A 20631-nucleotide genomic window follows, 5' to 3' on the forward strand; every position below is an offset into this window, starting at 1 on the left:
CAATAACTTTTGTCTTTGCATGCAGGTGATGCACAGGCTGGACCTCCATGCATATGTACTGCATATAAATGCCACACTCAAAGGTATGCGAGTCACTTCAGAGTGCCAGAGTCTGAGAGCATCTACTAGAACAGCTGCAAACATGATGCTTGATAATGTTGGAGCATGAACATAGCTCCCTTTGTTGTCACCAGTGGAGTAAAAGTAGGCTAAGAATGCAGGACATGAACTTGCATTCCTGCATGAAAAGATTGAATAATGTTGACAAAATTATTGGGGCAACTGAACTTGCGGATGACTGTCTATAGGCCATCTCAATTTACAGAGTCAAAGGCTTTAGTAAGATTGACACAACTACATATAGGTTTTGAATCTGCTCACATTTCTCCTGAATTTGCTGGAGTGCAAAGATCATGTCTGAAGTACCACTCCTAAAACAGAAGCCACAGTGGCTTTCAGGCAATATCTTCTCTGCAAGTTGATTGGTTAGCAGTGGCAAGGAGCAAGATGCCATGATGGTTATTGCTAGAAGTGTGTCTACCTTTCCTTTTCTAAAGGTGAATAATTTTGGTATCTTTAAATTTCTCCTGTTCCCAAAACCTCGTATAGAGGCGCGAGAGCTTCCTGATTAGTTCATGGCCCCCACATTTGAAGATCTCTGCAGGAATGCCATAAGGATTTGCTGCTTTGCCGTTTGACATTGCCTTGACAGCTTTCCATACTTCAGAACTGAGAGCTGGAAGTTGTTCATGATCATTAGGTGTTGATGCTGATGTGGTGGAGGGGCCGGTCAGAACCTTATTGAAGTGTTTACCCTATCTTTTCAGAATTTTGTCCTTGATCAGTCAGCAGCAATGACGCATGTACATTCTAGATAAAGGTGGTACCGTTAGATTGCAGGCTGTACGTGGTCTTCAGCTCATTAAAAGACCATTTGGAGTCGCTTTGGTCTGCCACTGACTGAAACTGCTTGGCTTTTATTTTCTACCCACTATCCTTGATGTGGCAAAGCTTAGTTTGCACATTACCCTTTGTATGTGAATAAGACATCTTTTTAATAGATGAGTTTTTATAGTTTATCCAAAACATGTGAAGAGGCAGGCATCACGACAAGGATGGACACATTTCTCCAACACTGATGACAGAGGCACTTGCCTTTTTACACCTGCATGTAATAAGTTCCAGCAGTACTTCAAGGGCAAGTGTGAGCTCAACTACAGTTTTCCAAGACAGATCAGGGCATGCACACAGTCTTGCTTGTGCAATGGTGGTGAGTACTCTTCTCATCATATAGTTGCCCATGTGGATCCAGATGAGTGTGAGACTACAGATGGTTCAGATTTTTACATGTAGCATATAGCAAATGTATTGGAAAAAGACTAGACACACATGTACATGGCCATATTTCCCATAGCTGAGAGGGAGTCCATTGGCTATTAGTGTTTTGCTCTTACCATGCAACAGTATACCTGACCTCTATTATAATGAATACTTTATTTAAAACTTTTATCCCAATGAATAATATGTGCATTTATCAATACAAAATACAAGGCCCACATTCTTTAAGTAATGAGCCTTATTAGTAATTTGTATCAAACAAATCATTCGTATGAGTAAAATTTATTTTTCTCTTGAAATAAATTGATGACACTGCGTCAAACCTTTTGCATGATTAAAATTTGCTTTTGTCCTTTAAAATAAATTGTTTAAATCCCACTTCATTAGTCATTTTTTCTTTCAAATTTGTATTGACAATTTAAGTACAATTTTTGTGCTCTTTTCACTCGCACAAAAGGGCGTTTTGACATGGATGCAAAAATCTTGCATTGACATACCTTGCTACCACTTTACAACTCCACACCCACCCAGGATAAGTACGTAAGCGACGTGTCTATCAAAATAACATACTTTGTTTTTTTCTGTATGGGGTTGGGACGAGGGGGTGGGGGGTGGAGATACTACATCACCTAAACTGTCTGGCCTAGGGCTCCAGGCTATAAAGTAAAACACAAAATATAGCTTGTGCAGTTCTGCCACTGTGTCTCTGATTGCGCTCATTGGGGAGCCATGGCCTGCAGAAATCTTAGGTTATAGCATAATGTAATGGGTCCATCTTGCTGCTATCACATGTGCTTAACTCTCCAGCTCCCTTTTGCATGTACCCTTCCTGACAATGTGTGCAGAGGCAGTGGGAGCCCATTGCGGGCCCTAAGATGAAATATTTTGGTGGCCCTCCCACACAACATATACTAAAAAAGCAAACGGGCCCTAAGCCATTGCTTAAGTCTGCTTATGCCTAGCGCCGACTCTGAACGTCTGCCTCCTTCGCATCCTTCTCAACTTGCAGCGGCCCAAATGGGCACGCGATGCCAACCGTGACACAGTCTCACTATGCGGGGGGCAATGGGCAGGACACTTCCAATGCTTTAGTGCAAAGTGCTGCCTCTCCCATTCCAGCTTTGTGCCGCTGCTTCTCCGATGTGAATGGCTTTCAGCGGGGGAGGGAAGAAGGGGCCCTGAGCTGGGTGCTGAGCTCTCTCCGCCTGCCCGTGGCCTGGGTCGTCGTCGTCTTCTCCTCCTCCTCCCCTCCTGGCCGCCTCGCAACGCTGCCTCCTGTTGCTTTGGGACGGGGGGCGGAGCTGCCTTCTCGCTCCGATTAGCTGGAGACGCTGCCAATCGGGTTGGCGGGGCGGGGCTCCGCTGGAGCAGCCGGGCGGGGGGCGGGGGGGGAGCGAGCGTGTGGCGGAGGGTTAATGTGGCCTCGTCCTGGGCTCGGCAGCGGCGCTTCCTTCGTCTGGCTCGGTCGCCCACAGCGCGGAGCCAGCGGCGAGCCCCTTTCCGCGCGCTCCTCTCTGCCGGCGGGCGGGCGGGCGCTGCCGGGGCGCCATGGAGGAGGAGCGGGCGGGCGAGCAGATGAGACCGCTACTCACCACGGTAACGCCACGCGCCGAGCTCTGCCCGCTTTGTGTGAGCGGAGCGGCCGGCCCGGCTGGGGAGGGGGCGCGGGCCCGGCCCTTTGTCAGCAGCGGCCGGCCGGCCGGCCGGGGAGGATGTTGTTGCCCCCCCCCCCCGCCAGCCGCCGGGCAGGAACACGGAAGCGGCGCCGCCGGGTACCCGAGTGCCTGAGGCTGCAGAAACGCTTCCCTCTTCCCCTGCCCCCTCCTCCCCTTGCCGGTAACGGCCGTGGGGTGAGGGCTCCTCGCGCATAAGTGGCCCCCCCCCCCGGGGCTGCGCGTTCGCGCGGTGCCCTCCCGGCCTCAGCCCGCCCCGGCTCCGCGGCCGGCGCAACTGGTGCGCGTGTGAGCGCCGGGGGCTCTCGGCTGGCAGCCGATGCCCCCCTCCCGTAGCTCTGCCTGCGCCGTGTGTGGCAGGCTGCTCCCTCCCCTGTGCTCCCCGCTGGCTTTGGTGCGGACGGCGGCGTGGGACGGGGGAGGCTGGTTCCTTTGTTCCAGCCTTGTCTCTGTAATACCCGCTTCAGGCCCCTGCAGCCCATGCTCTTGTATAAGAGAGAGGGTAAAGAACAGGCTCAGTGTTTCCCATCCTTCACTTTGGTGAAACCATGGCAGGGCTAATGTACCCGCTGGGCGGGCAAGGGGTGATCCGTTCTTCCCTTTTCTTAAGGCGGCTGCTGCCCCTCTGCCAGGGGGCGAGAAGGGAAGTGTGCACACATGGTAACTAAAGATTGTTTTATTTTTCCTCTTGTTCTCATGTTGCACAGCCTTATACTCCGGTCAGGTGGATATGATTCCCAATCAGGTGTGTCTCGCCAATATCTGTGAGGGAAGGATTAAACTACATTGATTTGGTTCATTTCCTTTCATGCTTGGTGGTGAAGCGAGGCAGACATGTGTTCCCTTACTTCCTGTGCTACTGAAAAATACATGTGGCTCCATAGTTGTAATTTCCTCTCTCTTTACCCCTCCCTCCCTTTTAGATGACTCAAATTCAGGGTTTTATTAATAAGCCTCTTTGTCCTTATTCTGATGTCCCTTTTTAATGCCTTCTCTAAGTAGATGCTGCATAGTAATATATTCTTAGTATCAAAAGAGGAGGGATGTGTGGTTTCCAACCTATGTAGTGTTCTGATTGCCAAAAGAAACTTGGACATCTTTATTTTGTTTTACCCAAGACTGTTCAGGTATTCTTCCTTACCCCTTAAGAACTAACTTTAGTCATTAACGTGTTAGAATCAGTGAAGTGCTAATTTGCTGTTGATATACTTACCTATTTCTCATGGTATTACAACAGTGTCAATAACTTGATATGGTTCAGAGGTCTATGAATGTTGTATTTTCTCTGGATCCTGTCATTTGTGTTGCAGGTCAGCTTCGGTTTAATATCTCCCCCATAAGAGTTCAGCATAAAAAAAGTGCATCACTTTTCTATGGCCTTGTCTTCAATTAAGAAAAAAGATGTTCTTAACTCCTGTTAGCTAATATGTAGTGACTAACATGAGGCTCATATCAGTCACTACATTTTAGCTAACAGGAATTAACACAACTTTTTCTTAGGGTATGTCTGCACTAGAAGTTCTACAGTGGCACAGGTTAGTGCTAAACCATGTGGATTGAGAAACTTTGTAGGTTGCAAATGTATTGGGCTAGAATACTGGAGACAGAAAACCAGGAGAAAAGGAGTACTTGTGGCACCTTAGAGACTAACCAATTTATTTGAGCATAAGCTTTCGTGAGCTACAGCTCACTTCATCGGATGCATACTGTGGAAAGTGTAGAAGATCTTTTATACACATAAAGCATGAAAAAATACCTCCCCCCACCCCACTCTCCTGCTGGCAATAGAGAAAACCTGGATTTGTGCTGGAAATGGCCCAACTTGATTGTCATACACATTGTAAGGAGAGTGATCACTTTAGATAAGCTATTGCCAGCAGGAGACTGGGGTGGGGGGGAGGTATTTTTTCATGCTTTGTGTGTATAAAAGATCTTCTACGCTTTCCACAGTATGCATCTGATGAAGTGAGCTGTAGCTCACGAAAGGTTATGCTCAAATAAATTGGTTAGTCTCTAAGGTGCCACAAGTACTCCTTTTCTTTTTGTGAATACAGACTAACACGGCTGTTACTCTAAAACCAGGAGAGGGGCTTGTGAACGTGACCTGGAGAGGAAGCAGAAAGACAGTGCTTCCTGGGCACAGAGCTTGCTAGTAGTAGACTTGAGGATTTCTCAGTAAGGAGACTGCCTGGTGTGGTTTTTTTTTTTTTTTCTTCTTCTTCTTCTTCTTCTTCTGTGAGACGGAATAAAGAAGGGGTTCCAGACATATGGGACTGCGGGGAGAGAAGAGTATGCAGAGGATGTTTGTGTAAATTAAGCAGAGTGAAAAGGGGTGAGATTATGTGAAAGAGACCAGCAAAAAGGTAGGCAGAAGCTAAATTATACATGTCCTTAAAGGCAAGAACAAGGAGCTGTGGTGAAGTAAGTGACAAGTAAGCAGGTGCGCATGGATGATGTGCTGATGCACAGGCAAGCTTAATGGCTCTTAGACCAGGTGTATGCTAGAAACTTTTGCTGGTATAGGTTGGTTAGGGATATGTCTCTTCTTGAGATAATTCTATACCAGCAAAAGTCACAGTATAGACTTGATAATGCTTGTATAAAAGTGCTTTTGCTGGTATAGCTTATTTTGGTCAGTGAAATGGTGTAAGCTATACCAGCAAAAGCACTTTTTTTTTTTTTTTTTTTTCAGTATCAGCTGTGGCCATGTCTAAACTACAGTAGTACAGCTACAGTGGTGTAGCTGTGCCACTGTAGCGTTGTAGTGTAGACACTTCCTGCCTCAATGGAGGGTTTTTTTCTATTGATATATAGTACATCCTCCTGTCTGGGGGGGTAGCTAGGTTTGATGGAAGAATTCTTCCGTCAGCCTAGCTGCATCTACAGTGGGGGGTTAAGTTAACCTAACTATTGCACAGGGTGCAAAAGTATAAAGTTATAGAAAAGTATGTCATAGCATGGAAAAGGTTGAGAATTACTAGTATAATTCATTTTCCTGTTGAGAGGCTTTCCACTTATTTCCTGTGTGTGGTGGCAGAAAATGGGGAGTCTTGTCTGAATTGTCACAGCTGGCTTCCCAAAGAAACTTATTTGGGCTGTCAGGTAGGCATCCTTCTGATATACTGTTCTCCTGCAGGGAATCTTAACTAGCAGATTTCCTGTCTCTTTAAGAAACTGTAGGCTATATAAAAGTTCAGATCACAAAGATTTATTATAAGGTGGACACCCTTCCTCTTTTGCTACTGGCAAATGTACTGCTGAAGAATGTTCTCTTGGAGAGGTTTCAGAGTAGCAGCCATGTTAGTCTGTATCCGCAAAAAGAAAAGGAGTACTTGTGGCACCTTAGAGACTAACCAATTTATCTGAGCATAAGCTTTCGTGAGCTATAGCTCACTTCATCGGATGCATGCAGTGGAAAGGGTTGTCTTTCCTTCAGCATTCTAATATGCTTAGGTTCCACCCCTGTGAATGCTGAGTGAGACTCAGGTGGAAAACTGAATAAGAGTTCTAGAAATCTGTGCAGAATTTTCTTACTTTACAGCTTGGAATATCTACTGTTATTGGAGAATCTGTTAGTGAGATCGGAGGTGAAGTCTGTTTATGTTTGAGGCCAGAGTGGTAGGGAGTATCTACAAAGAGAATTTGTGGAAGGGAGGAAAATACCTGTCTTGCATTCTTGCCCCTTTATTTTAGTGTATCTGCCTTCTAAAGGAGCTGTCTCTATTGTACCATAAGGTGCCTGAGAGGAATACTCCTTTGAGTGCAAGAATTACCCTACTGGGTCTGATCAATATCCTGGTTTTGGTATACATGCTGTCTGATGTACTCTTGTATACTGGAAGAGCAAATCCCTCCTTGCTGAGGACAGTTTTAGATTCTCTGGGTAGTAAAAACAAATATCACTGAACTCAGATATACATGTGCATTTTCCCATTTTTTTTTTTTTTTTTTAGCAGCAGTTGCTAGTAAGCGTTCCTTTGGTGGCTGGACCAACTTGAGGCCAAAGTTAATCTGTATGGTCTCCTAGCATTTGAGGGCTGAGACCATGTTCATCTTGCTGATTTAAACTAACAACTCTTCTTCATACCCATTCACTGCCTCATTTTATGTGTTGGGGTGGCTTATATTTCTATATCAATAACTTTTGATCATGGCCCATAGTCGGGCAGCCACTAGCAGTCCATGTGGGATCCTCACAAGAGTCTCGTGTGCCTTGATGTTATGTCAAAATCTGGGGAAAATGAACTCTGTAACATTCTATTTAAAGATGCTTGCAGTTATTTAGGTGATGTCTTAATCACATCTCCTAGGACTGAGAAGTGTGGCTTCATTATGGGAGCTTCTTGAGTTTGAATATCTTCTGCATTAGTTAGGGGGTGCCCTTCTGGTCTTTTAAGTCTCTAATGTAGGAGGCATAGAGTCCAGTGGCTTTGTTTCCTCTCCCACTCCCTGTAAACTGTTGAATTTATTTTTGTTTTTGCTGAATCTGTTCCCTTCCCGTACCCTGTGGAAGATGTTGGGTTTGAAAGTGTTCTTGTTGGGGCACAGAGAGAGTGAGTTTGAGGATTCTCTGGCTGGTTTACTTGATTTAAAAGACTGCAGTAACATGCCTCACCTGATTTTATTGGAGTATGTGTCTGCAGATCTTCTGTAGTGGCTGCATGGTTGGTTACTACTCTTTTTGAATAATAGCTTTGGAGGTGACAAGGGGGCAGGGTGGGTGAGTCCTTTTTCAGTGTTGGATCCTGTTGCTAGAATAACTCCAAATTTTTGAAAGCTATGTTTATGTTGGACACAGGCTCATAGATTATTTCACTGACACCTCTAATATGGACTGATATTTTTCAAGACTTCCTTTTCTTTTTCATCAAAAAATGTAAATAAAAATAAAAAACTAAATCACTAGGATTACAAGTCTTGAAGCCTGTGAAAGATTTTAAGGGCTTGGGAGGGTTACAGTATTCATACAATAACAGTGAAAATTGGGGTAGTTGACCAGTATAACTATACATGTGACAAAAATGCTACCTAGAAATGACATAACTATTTAATATCATTGTCTGTCTGAACTAATCAAATATACTTTCTTTGGTTGTTCTTCCTTCCCCAATCATCTTCATCAGTCTCTATTCTAGAAAGTAACTTCTATTGGTATGTCTAACTGCATATCTTGATTGTTCTTGGAAAGTGATTCTGATACTAGGTTTATTGGGATATATGAGCTCAGACTCAAGCTTTCAGCCGGATTATCTCATTTTGAAACAGTTCTGGCAACTTTGTATCACCGGTTTTGATACATAATGTTGATTTATAGTATTTAGTTACTGAAACAGTTACCTTTTAAAATAATTTATGGCTTTTGGGGGTGGGGGGTTAGTTTCCTTTTTTGGGATTTAGTTTTGGCAATTTGAGTTCTAGGCAGATATCAAAGAATTGAGGGTTTTGGATGGCCTTCTCTTTTGTATATACTGTAGTGCAGTGGTTCTCAACTGGAGGTCTGTGGCTCCCCAGCGCTCTGCAAGCCCTTTCAGGGGGGCCGCGGGACGCCGTGACTGAAACCCAGAGCCTGAGCTCCGGCACCCATTGCCGCAGGGCTGAAATCCTGAGCCCCAGTGTCCCTCGCTGTGGGGCTGAAACCCCGAGCACTTTTTTTTTCCCCCCACCCTTCCACTGAAGTGCCAAAGTGGGGCAATTCTAGGGGCAGCTCCATGCACTCCCAGCCCCCGAGCAGGGTGGATTTGATTTAAATCACTTGTAAGGAAGACTCAATTGAATCATGGATTTCTACATAAAAGCGCATTCTTGTTGGTTGTTATAACCTTAATACATATTCTGCACAATTCAGAGATAGATGTAGGTTTCATTTTTTAGAAGGTACACACTACACATTTTTAAAGTGATTTATTTTGAAAACTTTTCAGATTATTTTTAAAGCTATATCAGAAAACGAATGATTGTTTGGTTATTTCATTTAGCAAAGGTAATTGAAGCAGTTCACCTCCCAGTGACTTCATAAATATCTATCTCTAATTCAACAGGTTAATCTTTAATATTTGGAGGATTTTCTTGCCATGCTGTATTAGGAGGAGAACATCACCAGACGGACATTTAAATTGTTTTGTTTAACTAAAACAACAACGTTATGTATTCTGGATTTTTTTCTTCCACAGCAAACATATATTTAAATAGAAGAAGCGCATGAATTTTTGAGTTTAGTTAAACATTCGAGTTTTTTAAAACTTTTTTATTTTAAAATCAGATTTGTTTTTGTTAAAATTGTTTGTAACTAAACTAGTTAAAATATTTAAAGAACAAAAATTAAATAGACTGTCAGCCAGGTCAACACGAGAAACTTAAAATATTGGCTTCTGCAGCTAACTCAGTCATCTTCACCTTTATTTTCCTGTTTGTTCATAATCTGGAAAAGAAAAACAAGCTTTCCTGCTTTTTCAGGTCCTGAACAATTTCTCAATTTGGAATGAATTAGTCCAAAGGAAGAAAATATTATTTCTACACCGGTGAAGAAGCTACTGCTGTGTAGTGAGATTATCACTTCAACAGTCTCTGAATCCAAGCGATTAAGTGACTTCCATCAGTTCACTGGTTTGACTTTCTTTAAATCATCATCAGCAAACGTATATTTCTTGAATGGTTCACTCATAGCTCTGAAGTTTGTTATAGTTGGCATTATGGAGGGATGATTGCTGGATGTCCATGTCATAGCCAGCCCTTCTTCTTCAACAGTTAAGGTTTGACCCTGGTACCGAGTATTGAGAATATTTGCAAGAAAATGAGCTGGAAATTGTGTTTGTCCCATTCATTTTGGTAATGCTTGTAATTTAACTCTGTCATTGCATATTTCTCTTTTTAAGCTCTCACTCAGTTCCTTCCAAATTTCAACAGCGTCAGCAATAAAACAGCTATTACCCTGCATTTTGTTCAAGGCTACAGAAATAGGCTTCAGGGTATGCAGCATGTATTCAACATTTCTCTTAAGCTCAATGTGGATAACTTTGGCTGTGGCAGTGCCATCTATTTTGTTCACAAACTGTCACCAGATTAGGCCAGTTCTTGATATAGTGCTCAAAACAGTCCACTACTGAGTTCCATCGCACGTCTTGTCGGGGAGTTACCTTGGTTCCTCCCACTTTTTTCAGAGCAGCTGCTGCAAAGTGGTTATTACGGAAGTATTTTGCAATTTCAGCAACATTAGCCTTTATTTCTGGACCACTGAAGTCTTTGGCTAGGAGGTACATCAAATGAGCACTGCAACTGTATGTTAGCTTGGGACTCTTTTTTCCACTGTGTTCTAAATTTCTTCTCATCTTGGATACATTTGCAGCATTGTCTGTGACCAGGCTGCGTACTAGACATTTGAATATTTTTCACAGTTTGTTATAGCTTTTACTGCTGCTATTTGTAAGTATTCTGTTGTGTGTGCATTGGCTGTATAAGGAAGACATTCCCTTCATCTGTTTTCACACAAGCACATACAACAGGATCATTGTGGACATTGCACCCATCAAGACTCAGGTTAACAATTTTACTCTCTAGACCTTTTGCACACTGCTCAATTTCTCTTTCATACACTTTATCCAGCAAGTTGCCTGCAACGTCTGTTGTGTTGGGTGGCCTGTATCCTGGTCTTAACATGGTTCAGTCATTAATGAAGTGTGGGTTCTCAATCATACGGAAAGGAGAGTTTGTTGCATAAACAAACGACAATTTTTTCATCAATTACCTCTTTGTGTAATCTGCTGGTTCTTATCACAAATTTATCTATGGTTGTTTCTGGATGATGGAGATTTTTCTTTCTTTTTGCTCCATGTGATCTACTGTGGCTATATGACATACATGATGTGAGTGAAACACTATCATTGGCAGATAACTCTGAAACTATAGAAAATGATGGTGATCTTGAAGGTGGAGAGTCTTCAGAATCCTGTATATTGAGGATGGATTCTCCTAGACAAAATAAGTCAATGCAGTTATTTAATTATTATTACCATACTGTTCATTTTAGTATTACTCATTGCATTCATTGACACTCGGTACTACTTTAAAGGTGAAATTGTAAAAGGAAGATCTGCCTATTTCACCTATTTTATTTTTTTTATCACAACTGCATCTGAGCCAAATATATAAATTTTTTTTTTTTTTTTTTTTTTTTTGCTCAAATGTGAAAATTCAAGAATAGTCCAGAAGGAAGACAGGCAGTCTCCTTAAGAAAGAAGTATGAAATAAAAAAGTTTACCAACCTGAAGATGCTGCATGTTCAGACGTGTTCCTTTCATCATTTTCAACACAGCTGCCTCCTGAGACGAAACACTTCTCATGATGTTTCATTTGGGCAACCAGGCCTTGCATTTCTTTGTTGCACTGTTTGCATTTTGCACGCATGCACAAGTAGAGGAACTTCATTAAAATATTTCCGAACTGGGCCTCTCTTATGGCCTGCTGCCATTATAGGTTTTCCCTTCTTATGAGAGAATGGTATGGTAGATCTCAAATCAATAAAGGCTACCCTCAGAAAGACCTCAAGACTTCTGGAATATGCTGCTCAAACAGTTTCACTTTTGTTTCTACTGCCTGTCCCTCCCTTCTCACATTTATGTCCAGACTTCTTCTCCTTGTCTAGATCTATTCCACCCCCAACAATCTTTTATTCACTGAACTTTGTTCTTTTAGAGAGAGGTAAGGGATTGACTCTGTACACAAATTTGCAGAGGGACAATAGGGTTGGGGTCTGTTATCTCACCTCTCTATATTTATTTATTTATTAATTACACTTTTGCTGTTAACAAGAACATTATCTCTGGAGACACAAATCCACAGTTTGAGAATTGCAAAACTAAGCATCTCTGATGGTTTCTTCTACTCTGAGCACTGAGTCCCATTGGGTAGATAGAAAAATTAACCTAAATAATACATACAGAAGCCCCTGGAACCCATAAGATTGGGTTCCTAGTCCATGAACTATTGGAACTCATTGACAAAACTTTTCTTAAACTTTACATGAATATATTGTCTCATCCTATAGAATTAGAATTTATAATCCTTATCTTTGAGCTATAATGTATTTTTAGATTGCTTTTTGAGGAAAAAAGCTTTTTATAAAAAAAATCAATTTTTTTAAAATTTTATTTTAAAATAATTGATTTTTAGCCACCCAGGGTGAGGTATCTCTCCCCTTCACAGCCCTGAGCACCTGTGCGGTGCTTAACAGGTGGACGTGCAGATTAGAGGGAACTCAGCTTGTTTTTGCTGATTTTTATCTTGCTTGGTTTAAATTGGGTTGTGATAATGGCAACTCAAATGAGAGGCCTCTGGATCAAAAATTATTCCATGCTACCTCTTGAGAAACATGTCAATACTTTCAAATTCCCCCTAATTAACACTTCCGTAATATTTGTGCTTGTCCACTTTATGGAAGAATAAGGATTCTTTGGTCTCTTCTGGACTTGATTTACTGTAATTTACTTTTGTAGAATTTGTCCCAAACGATCTCAGGGACTAACTACAATGTCTTGGCTTATTACTTGATAATTTTTATTAGTTAGGTGTTCTTAAGCATATAGTTTCATTTTCTCTTTAAAAGGTATTGCATGACATAAGTCTTGATTAACTCGAACTATACCTCTACACTGCAGCTCGGAGTGTGTCTGCCAGCCTGAGTAGCACATTGATGCTGGCGGAGCTTGAGGTAGCATGCTAAGCAAAGCAGCGTGAATGTTGCTGCTCTGGCAGAGATTTGGGCTAACCACCTAGGCTCAAGGCCACCCAGCCTCCCAGACTTGAGCTTGGGTGGCTAGCCCGAGTCTCTGCCAGAGCTGCAATGTCCACTCAGCTATTTTTACAGTGCTAGCTCGAGCCCATCTATCATGAATCTGTCTGCCCAGGCTGGGAGGTTTAACTCTATTAACTAAGGGGTTTGGGTGTGTGTGGTGGTTCCCCCCTTCCCCCCCCTTTAATTGTTACCAAGTACTAGCTTGGTTTCAACATAGTTGTCTGTCCGTGTTGTTGTAACATACTATGAATTACTATGCAAAATAAATGACTGGTACGGCCTAGATATATAGGTTTTTTTTTTTTTTTTTAATGTTAGGGTTTGTTTTTAATAGGTCTTTCAAAAATACATCAGCGATATGTAAGTATACTGTTGTATAATTATGCAAGTTTGGAAATAATTCTTAATCTGCTTCTTCAAAATAAGCTAGGACTCAAGCTAATGTTTTGAGATAGCGATATGAGCTCAACTGTTAAAAACAGCTTGATCCATATGAGGCTCCTATTAATCTGTTGATTTATAAAAACACTACAAACAGGCAAAGTTGCTGATCCACGTGGCTTGGTAGGGTGAACATCTGAATCACATAACTGGTGCTTAACTTGGAGCTTTGGAGTGCATAGGACCTTTAATAACTGAGTTTGCAAACTGCCAATGTGCTGACCCACCTCTTGCTTTGAGTTACTGTCCATCCAGGGATTTAGATGGAAAAGTGAGAATATCGTTTGTTCATAAGTGAACATTTCACTATTTTTTACTACTCAGCTACTTTATTACTGTGGTATATTTTAAACTTAACTTTACACCTCTCTATTACTTCTGCCTAATTTGGCAGAATCTGGAAAGTCTGGGGCTTCTCTACCTAAAGACTAAGGAAAATCTTAAAACTTTTCTTAAATGCGAATTCAGTGCTTACAAAAATTGTCAAATTCTTAGCGTATGTCTACACTACAGGTGCTACTGTGGCAGAGCTTCAGTGTTGCAGTTAGGCTCTTGATACAGTGATGGAAGGTGTGTATGTTTTTTCTTTTTTTTTTTTTCCAAATTGTAGTAAATCCATTGCCTTGAGATGTGATCGCTAAATCTACAGGAGGATTATTTCATTGACCTAGCTGTGTCTACTGTGGGGGTTAGATTGACCTAAGTATGAATTTTTTTTCATAGCCCTGAATGACGTAGCTAATTTGACCTAAGTTTAGATGTAGACTCCAGCTTCTGGGATGGAGTTCTGTATTAATTTACAGAAGAGATGAGGAGCAGTAGCAGTGAAAGATTCTCAGATCTACTCTGCCAATCTGTACAGCTGATTTACTTTGCTCTCTATGCCTGTTCAGTACTTTGCCTCATTTTAAGATGGCATGTAAGAGAATGCATTACCTTTCTTGAAGCTTCTGAGTTATCCTGTTTGGCTTCATTTAATTGCTGATTGCTTTTGTAGTGCTAAAAATCTTCCTACAAAAGCAACATATAAAGTTATTGCAGTTAATATTGTCCTTGTGCTGTCATTACAGTTGTAGCATCATTATTGCTGAGGTTTAAAAAAATCTTCAGTGCAGATGCAACATTACACAACTTATCAATGTCTCTCATATACTTGTGAGAGTGTAATGGAAGCATTATGAACAACAGTAAACATTCAGATTTAAAAAGTCAGTAATTATGGAATTTATAATCTCTATACAGATGTCTCAAATTCATTGTGTAAATATGCAATCATATCTTATCCGATAGATGGAGCCGTTTTGGTACTTTTGTCAATGCACGCTTGTGTAATGGATTTTTAAAAAATCAGTTTTCTTTTTAGTTCAACTTTTTTTTTCCTTTGGTGGCATACTCCATCACTACTTAGTCTCTTCCATAGGTAAGGAGAAGATGAAATGTCCTATAAGTGTAGATATACTTAGGGTTATACTGTGGGAAAACTGTGTCAAACAAGCAAGCTAACTGCCCAAAAGAGCTTTCATATTATGAGCACCTACTGGTTTATGCTACAGAAATGTTAGGATTCAAATATGCTTCTGCTACTGTTAATTAGTATACTAACTTGGGATTCTTTCTAGAACTGCAGTCTCTTCTATGAAGAATAAAGTAGAACCTCAGAACTGACCAGTCAACCACACACCTCATTTGGAACCAGAAGTACACAATCAGGCAGCAGCAGAGGGCCCCGCGGCCCCCCCCTCAAAACAAACAAACAAAAAAAGCAAATATAGTACTGTGTTAAACGTAAACTACTAAAAAAAGGGAAAGCAGCTTTTGTCTTCTGCATGGTAAAGTTTCAAAGCTGAATTAAGTCAATGATCAGTTGTAAGCTTTTGAAAGAACAACCATAATGTTTTGTTCAGAGTTATGAACAACCTCCACTCCGGAGGTGTTTGTAACTCTGAGATTCTATTATACTCTTAACTGTGATTTCCTAAGTGTTCAGACACCCCCCATTTTTCTATATTATGCACTTGAGCATAATTTTTTCCCGTTAGGAGGACAGAATTCTGCTCTATTTGGAGCCTACCAGTGTCTAATATAGTGGCTTCCAAGATTTTCTTTCAGGATGTTGTAGTCTTATCTCCGTCCTTTGAATGACCATCTTCATTTGGGAGATTGCTTGTACTAGAACACTTAGATTTGTTTATATGTATACGTATAAAATGTGTGCTTTTTAAAACCAACAAAGACACAAGATTACAGTACTGCTAAGGAATTGACCTGAAATCAAACAAGGTAATTCAAAATGAAGTGTTAGACTGGACTTTTTAATTCAAATCATTCTGTATATTTTTAGAAAGTTATGGTGTTTGTCTGAATTGAAAGCCAGCTCTACATGGATTTAAAATTCCATTCCACAGTCGGTATGGCTACACTGCAGTTGAAGGTATAATTTCCAGCTTAGGTAGAGAGATATGCGCTACACCAACATTCCGCACAAAGATGGACTACAAGCCATCAGGAACAGTATCCCCGATACTGTCATGGCAAACCTGGTGGCTGAACTTTGTGACTTTGTCCTCACCCACAACTGTTTCACATCTGGGGACAATGTATACCTTCAAGTTGGAGGCACTGCTATGAGTACCCGCATGGTCCCACAGTATGCCAACATTTTTATGGCTGACTTAGAACAACGCTTCCTCAGCTCTCGTCCCCTAATGCCCCTACTCTACTTGCACTACATTGATGACATCTTCATCATCTGGACCCATGGAAAAGAAGCCCTTGAGGAATTCCATCATGATTTCAACAATTTCCATCCCACCATCAATCTCAGCCTGGACCAGTCCACACAAGAGATCCACTTCCTGGACACTACAGTGCCCATAAACGATGGTCACGTAAACATCACCCTATACCGGAAACCTACTGACCGTTATACTTACCTACATGCCTCCAGCTTTCATCCAGACCACACCACATGATCCATTGTCTACAGCCAAGCTCTACGATACAACTGCATTTGCTCCAACCCCTCAGACAGAGACAAACACCTACAAGATCTCTGTCAAGCATTCTTACAACTACAGTACCCACCTGCTGAAGTGAAGAAACAGATTGACAGAGCCGGAAGAGTCCTCAGAAGTCCCCTACTACAGGACAGGCCCAACAGAGAAAGTAACAGAATGGCACTAGCCGTCACCTTCAGCCCCCAACTAAAACCTCTCCAGTGCATCATCAAAGATCTACAACCTATCCTGAAGGATGATCCCTCACTCTCACAGATCTTGAGAGACAGGCCAGTCCTTGCTTACAGACAGCTCCCCAACCTGAAGCAAATAGTCACCAGCAACCACACAACAGACCACAAACCCAGGAACCTATCCTTGCAACAAAACCCATTGCTAACTCTGTTCACATATCTATTCAAGGGACACCATCATAGGACCTAATCCTATCAGCCACGCTATCAGAGGCTCATTCAGCTGCACGTCTGCCAATATGATATAAACCATCATGTGCCTGCAGTGCCCCTCTGCCATGTACATTGGCCAAACCGGACAGTCTCTATGCAAAAGAATAAATGGACATAAGTCAAGTATTATAATATTCAAAAACCAGTCGGTGAACACTTCAGCCTCCCTGGACACTCAATTACACACCTAAAAGTGGCAATTCTTCAACAAAAAAAACTTCAAAAACAGACTCCAACGAGAAACTGCAGAACTGGAATTAATCTGCAAACTAGACACGATTAAATTAGTCTTGAATAAAGACTGGGAGTGGATGAGTCATTACACTAACTAAAAACTATTTCCCCATGCTAATTTCCCCCCTACTGTCACTTGCACCTTCTTGTCAACTATTTGAAATGGAACATCCTGATTATCACTACAAAAGTGTTTTTGGTTTTTTTTGTTTTTTTTTTTCCTTCTCCTGCTGATAACCTGTCTTAATCATTTGGTCTCGTTAAGATTTGGTATGGCAACCCCCATTTTTTCATGGTGTGTGTGTGTATCTTCCTACTGTATTTTCCAATGTATGCATCTGATGACGTGGGCTTTAGCCCACGAAAGCTTATGCACAAATCAATTTGTTAGTCTCTAAGGTGCCACAAGTACTCCTTGTTCTTTCTGCTGATACAGACTAATACGGCTAGCACTCTGAAACATACCTCCCTCAGAGAGTGACCGAGAGGGACCACAACACGCCCCTGGTGGACTGAACCAGGAGAGCCATGTCTGCCCCACTGGAAGTGGAAGGGACGGGAAGGGGAAGTACAAAAGGCGGGCCCTGCAGCTCAGTGGTGATAGAGCCACCACAGGAGACAGGCACATCCTGCCTACTGCTGGAGCCTGCAGAGGAGCTGCCGGGATGGCCGACTAAGATGCTGAGGAGTTGCTGGAACTGCCACCTGAGGACTAGATGGATCTCCGTGGGCTGCCGGCTGACCGAGACGCTGAGGAGCTGCTGGTGCTGCCGCCTGCAGACGGGCTAGAGCTCCCTGAGATGACAGACGTAGGTACACCCGAGGGGGATATTAAGAAGCAGCCCAGGGAAACCAGACAACAGTCTGTTTGGGATACAAGGTCAGCGTGTTGTGGGTAGATCTCCATTGACCCAATTGTGGACCACTCTGCCACTGTTAGGGCCCTGGGCTGGGATGCGGTGGAGTTGGACGGGTCCACATCCCACCTGCCTTCCCACCCCTGAGGTGGTAATACTCTCCCTCCTTAAGCCAGGAGGCCTTGTGTTCATCAGGCAACCCTTACCTGAGCCTCTAAGCTTTATGGTGCTCACCCCTATTGGGGCTCCTAGACTGAGCTGCTCTGCTCGGAGTGCAGGCCGGAGCTTACCCATTGCTTTGCTGCCCCGCCCTGTTTGGGCCTGGGGCTCATAGACTGCTGTACTGTTCTGCCTGGCTGGAGGACCAGAGCATGAGAGGAAGGTCATTCCCCCTTTTGAGCTCCTTTATAGGTACGTGACAGCAAGGAGGCGTGGCCTCCCTCAGAAACTGACAAAGAGGGATGGCCACGCAACCTACAGTACGAAAAAGAGCAGTGTTGCTCTGGTGGCTCAGACTAGCTGCCTGTATACGTACTTAGGATCTCAGACAGGATTGTAATTGGGTGCCTAGTCTGAGTTGCCATGTGTGCCACTGTGGCTATACTGCCATTTTGAGCATGCTAGTTTGATCAAAGCTAACGTGTGCACATCTGCCTGAACTGGCGTGCAGACAGTGGCTGCTCCAAAACTGCTGATCATGTACTGCATCTCACCAGTCTGTAATAGCTTCAGCTGGTATGCAATGGTAGGTTGGGATGGTGTGGGTTAAAGCATTTTTTCCAAGTCTCATTTTTACAGTCAGATTTTATAGTATAAAGTTCCTTCAAAACAGTTAGAATGTTTGTCTAGAATGTGAAATTTAGTTGTATTTTACCTGGAAATCAAGTTAACTAACGCAATTGTAAATGTTAATGCAGGCACTCAAAACTTTGCTCTTTGAGGATTGTTCATGTGGATTCCAGTTTTGGTGGGAATGTGTCCCAGGCGGTTGAAATCTGATTCTTGTGTCCATTAAGGCTGTGCCTGCACCCTCGAGGTCCTATGAGGGCGCAAAGGGTGCAGTGATCCTAGCTGTGCCTCAGTTGTTTCTTATCATCCGGTGGCAGTGGGACAGAACCCTTGCTGATGTGTGCCTGCTTCTGTACAACTCTGCAGTTAATGTTAGTGACAAGTTAATTTTTAGGTTGCCATTTGGTTTTATAAGAGAATATTTTTACTAATTGCTGCAATGGGCCTCAAAGACAACAGAGAAATCCACACTTATTCCAACTCATAGCAGAGAGTTCATGGTAGCTCTGTTAGATTCCAGGTCAGCGATTGCTTATCTTCCACAAGAAAGATTCCAAACTATAGTGGATTTCACCATCCAGCTTTAAACTCACCCAGAGATATAAAGAGCATGCTTCAGAGACCTGTGACATATGTTCTCATGCACTGTTGATTCAGTTTGTCAGACTTTGCTTACCCTTATTGCAAGGGTGGTTGAAGTCAGCGTCTGCAAACACTGTTTGGTCATGGTCCTGCAAGAAGTCCTCTCATCATTAAACTGGTGGAAAACCTACCACTTGATGGGTACCCTTCTCTGTAGCTTTACTAGCAACCTCTGGTGACAGATGCCTCCACTAAGGGATATTGTGTGCATGTGTCATCTAGTTCACCTTCAGACACAGGGCTAATGGTCACCTCAAGAAATTCATGGGCACATAAATATCTTGAAACTGGGAGCCATCCATTTGGCATGCAAAAGGATTCCTGCCTCTACTTCAGGGCTCCATAATCCAAATTTTGACAGGCACCCTCCCAGTTGTGTATTATGACAAGCCAGGCCATCCGAACTCTGTCAGGAAGCCATTTGGCTCTGGGCTTAGTGTGTTTGTCACTGGAGCACACAGCTGGCTCTGCATCTTTTGAGCTTTCAGAGCTTGCTAGCAGATAATCTCAGATAACCATGAGTGGTAGATCAAGGATGCAGTATTGCAGAGTATCTTATGCAAGTGGGGATATCCATCTACTCTATTTGCCACAGCCTAGAACAGAGATGGGCAAACTACGGCCCACAGGCCACATCCAGCCCGTGGGACCGTCCTTCCTGGTCCCTGAGCTCCTGGCCAGGGAGGCTGGTCCCTGGCCCCTCCCCTGCTGTTCCTCCTCCCCCGCAGTCTCAGCGCGACGCACTTCCAGCGCTCTGGTTCGCTGCTCCTGCCGGGCAGCATGGGTGGTGTGGCTGGCTCCGCGTGGTAAGGGGGCGGGGCATACTGGGGGGGCAGAGAGGGAGCAGGTGGTTGGATGGGGCGGAGGTTCGGGGAGGGGGGCAGTCAGGGAACAGGGAGGTGTGGGGGGAGCCTGGATAGGGCATGGGAGTCCCAGGGGGTTGGAGTGTGGATAGGGGTCGGGGCAGTTGGGACAGGGAGAAGGGGGGGTTTGAATAGGGGGTAGGGTCCCGGGGAGGGCAGTTAGGGGACAAGGAGCGGGGGGGTTGGATGGGTTGGGAGTTCTGGGGGTGCAGTCGGGGACGGGGAGCAATGGATGGGGCGGAGGTTTTGGGGGGGCAGTCAGGGGATGGGGAGCAGGGGTGGGGGTGGATAGGCGTGGGAGTCCCAGGGGGCCAGTCGGGGGTGTGGATAGGGGTTGGGGCCTTCAGGGGACAAGGAGCAGGGGGGTTGGATGGGTCGGGGATTCTGAAGGGGGGCAGATAGGATGTGGGGGCCAGGCTGTTGGGGGAGGCACAGCTTTCCCTACCCGGCCCTCCATATAGTTTTGGAATCCTCATGTTGCCCTCGGGCCAAAAAGTTTGCCCACTCCTGCCCTAGAACAAGAAATACCCAGTGTTTTGTTCTA

General features: G+C 43.5%; 1 protein-coding gene across 8 annotated transcripts in view; it reads left to right on the forward strand.

The window, feature by feature from the left end:
- Nucleotides 1–2671: 2671 nt before the first annotated feature.
- The window catches only part of SLC4A7 (solute carrier family 4 member 7), a 160741-nt gene continuing 142781 nt past the window's right edge, over nt 2672–20631 (forward strand). For 5 of the 8 annotated variants that reach the window (XR_005224001.2, XM_037890398.2, XM_037890400.2 and 2 more), the window contains exon 1: nt 2729–2934. Coding sequence is in view for 7 of the 8 variants with exons in the window: in XM_037890398.2 (XP_037746326.1) it covers nt 2887–2934 (48 nt within the window). In the remaining variant the exon portion in view is untranslated. Of the gene's footprint in view, nt 2935–20631 lie in introns of all 8 variants that reach the window. The other 3 variants (XM_037890402.2, XM_037890399.2, XM_043540905.1) reach the window with 2 other exon arrangements.

The sequence above is a fragment of the Chelonia mydas genome, chromosome 2 (assembly GCF_015237465.2).
Source record: "Chelonia mydas isolate rCheMyd1 chromosome 2, rCheMyd1.pri.v2, whole genome shotgun sequence".
Lineage (NCBI taxonomy): Eukaryota > Metazoa > Chordata > Testudines > Cheloniidae > Chelonia > Chelonia mydas.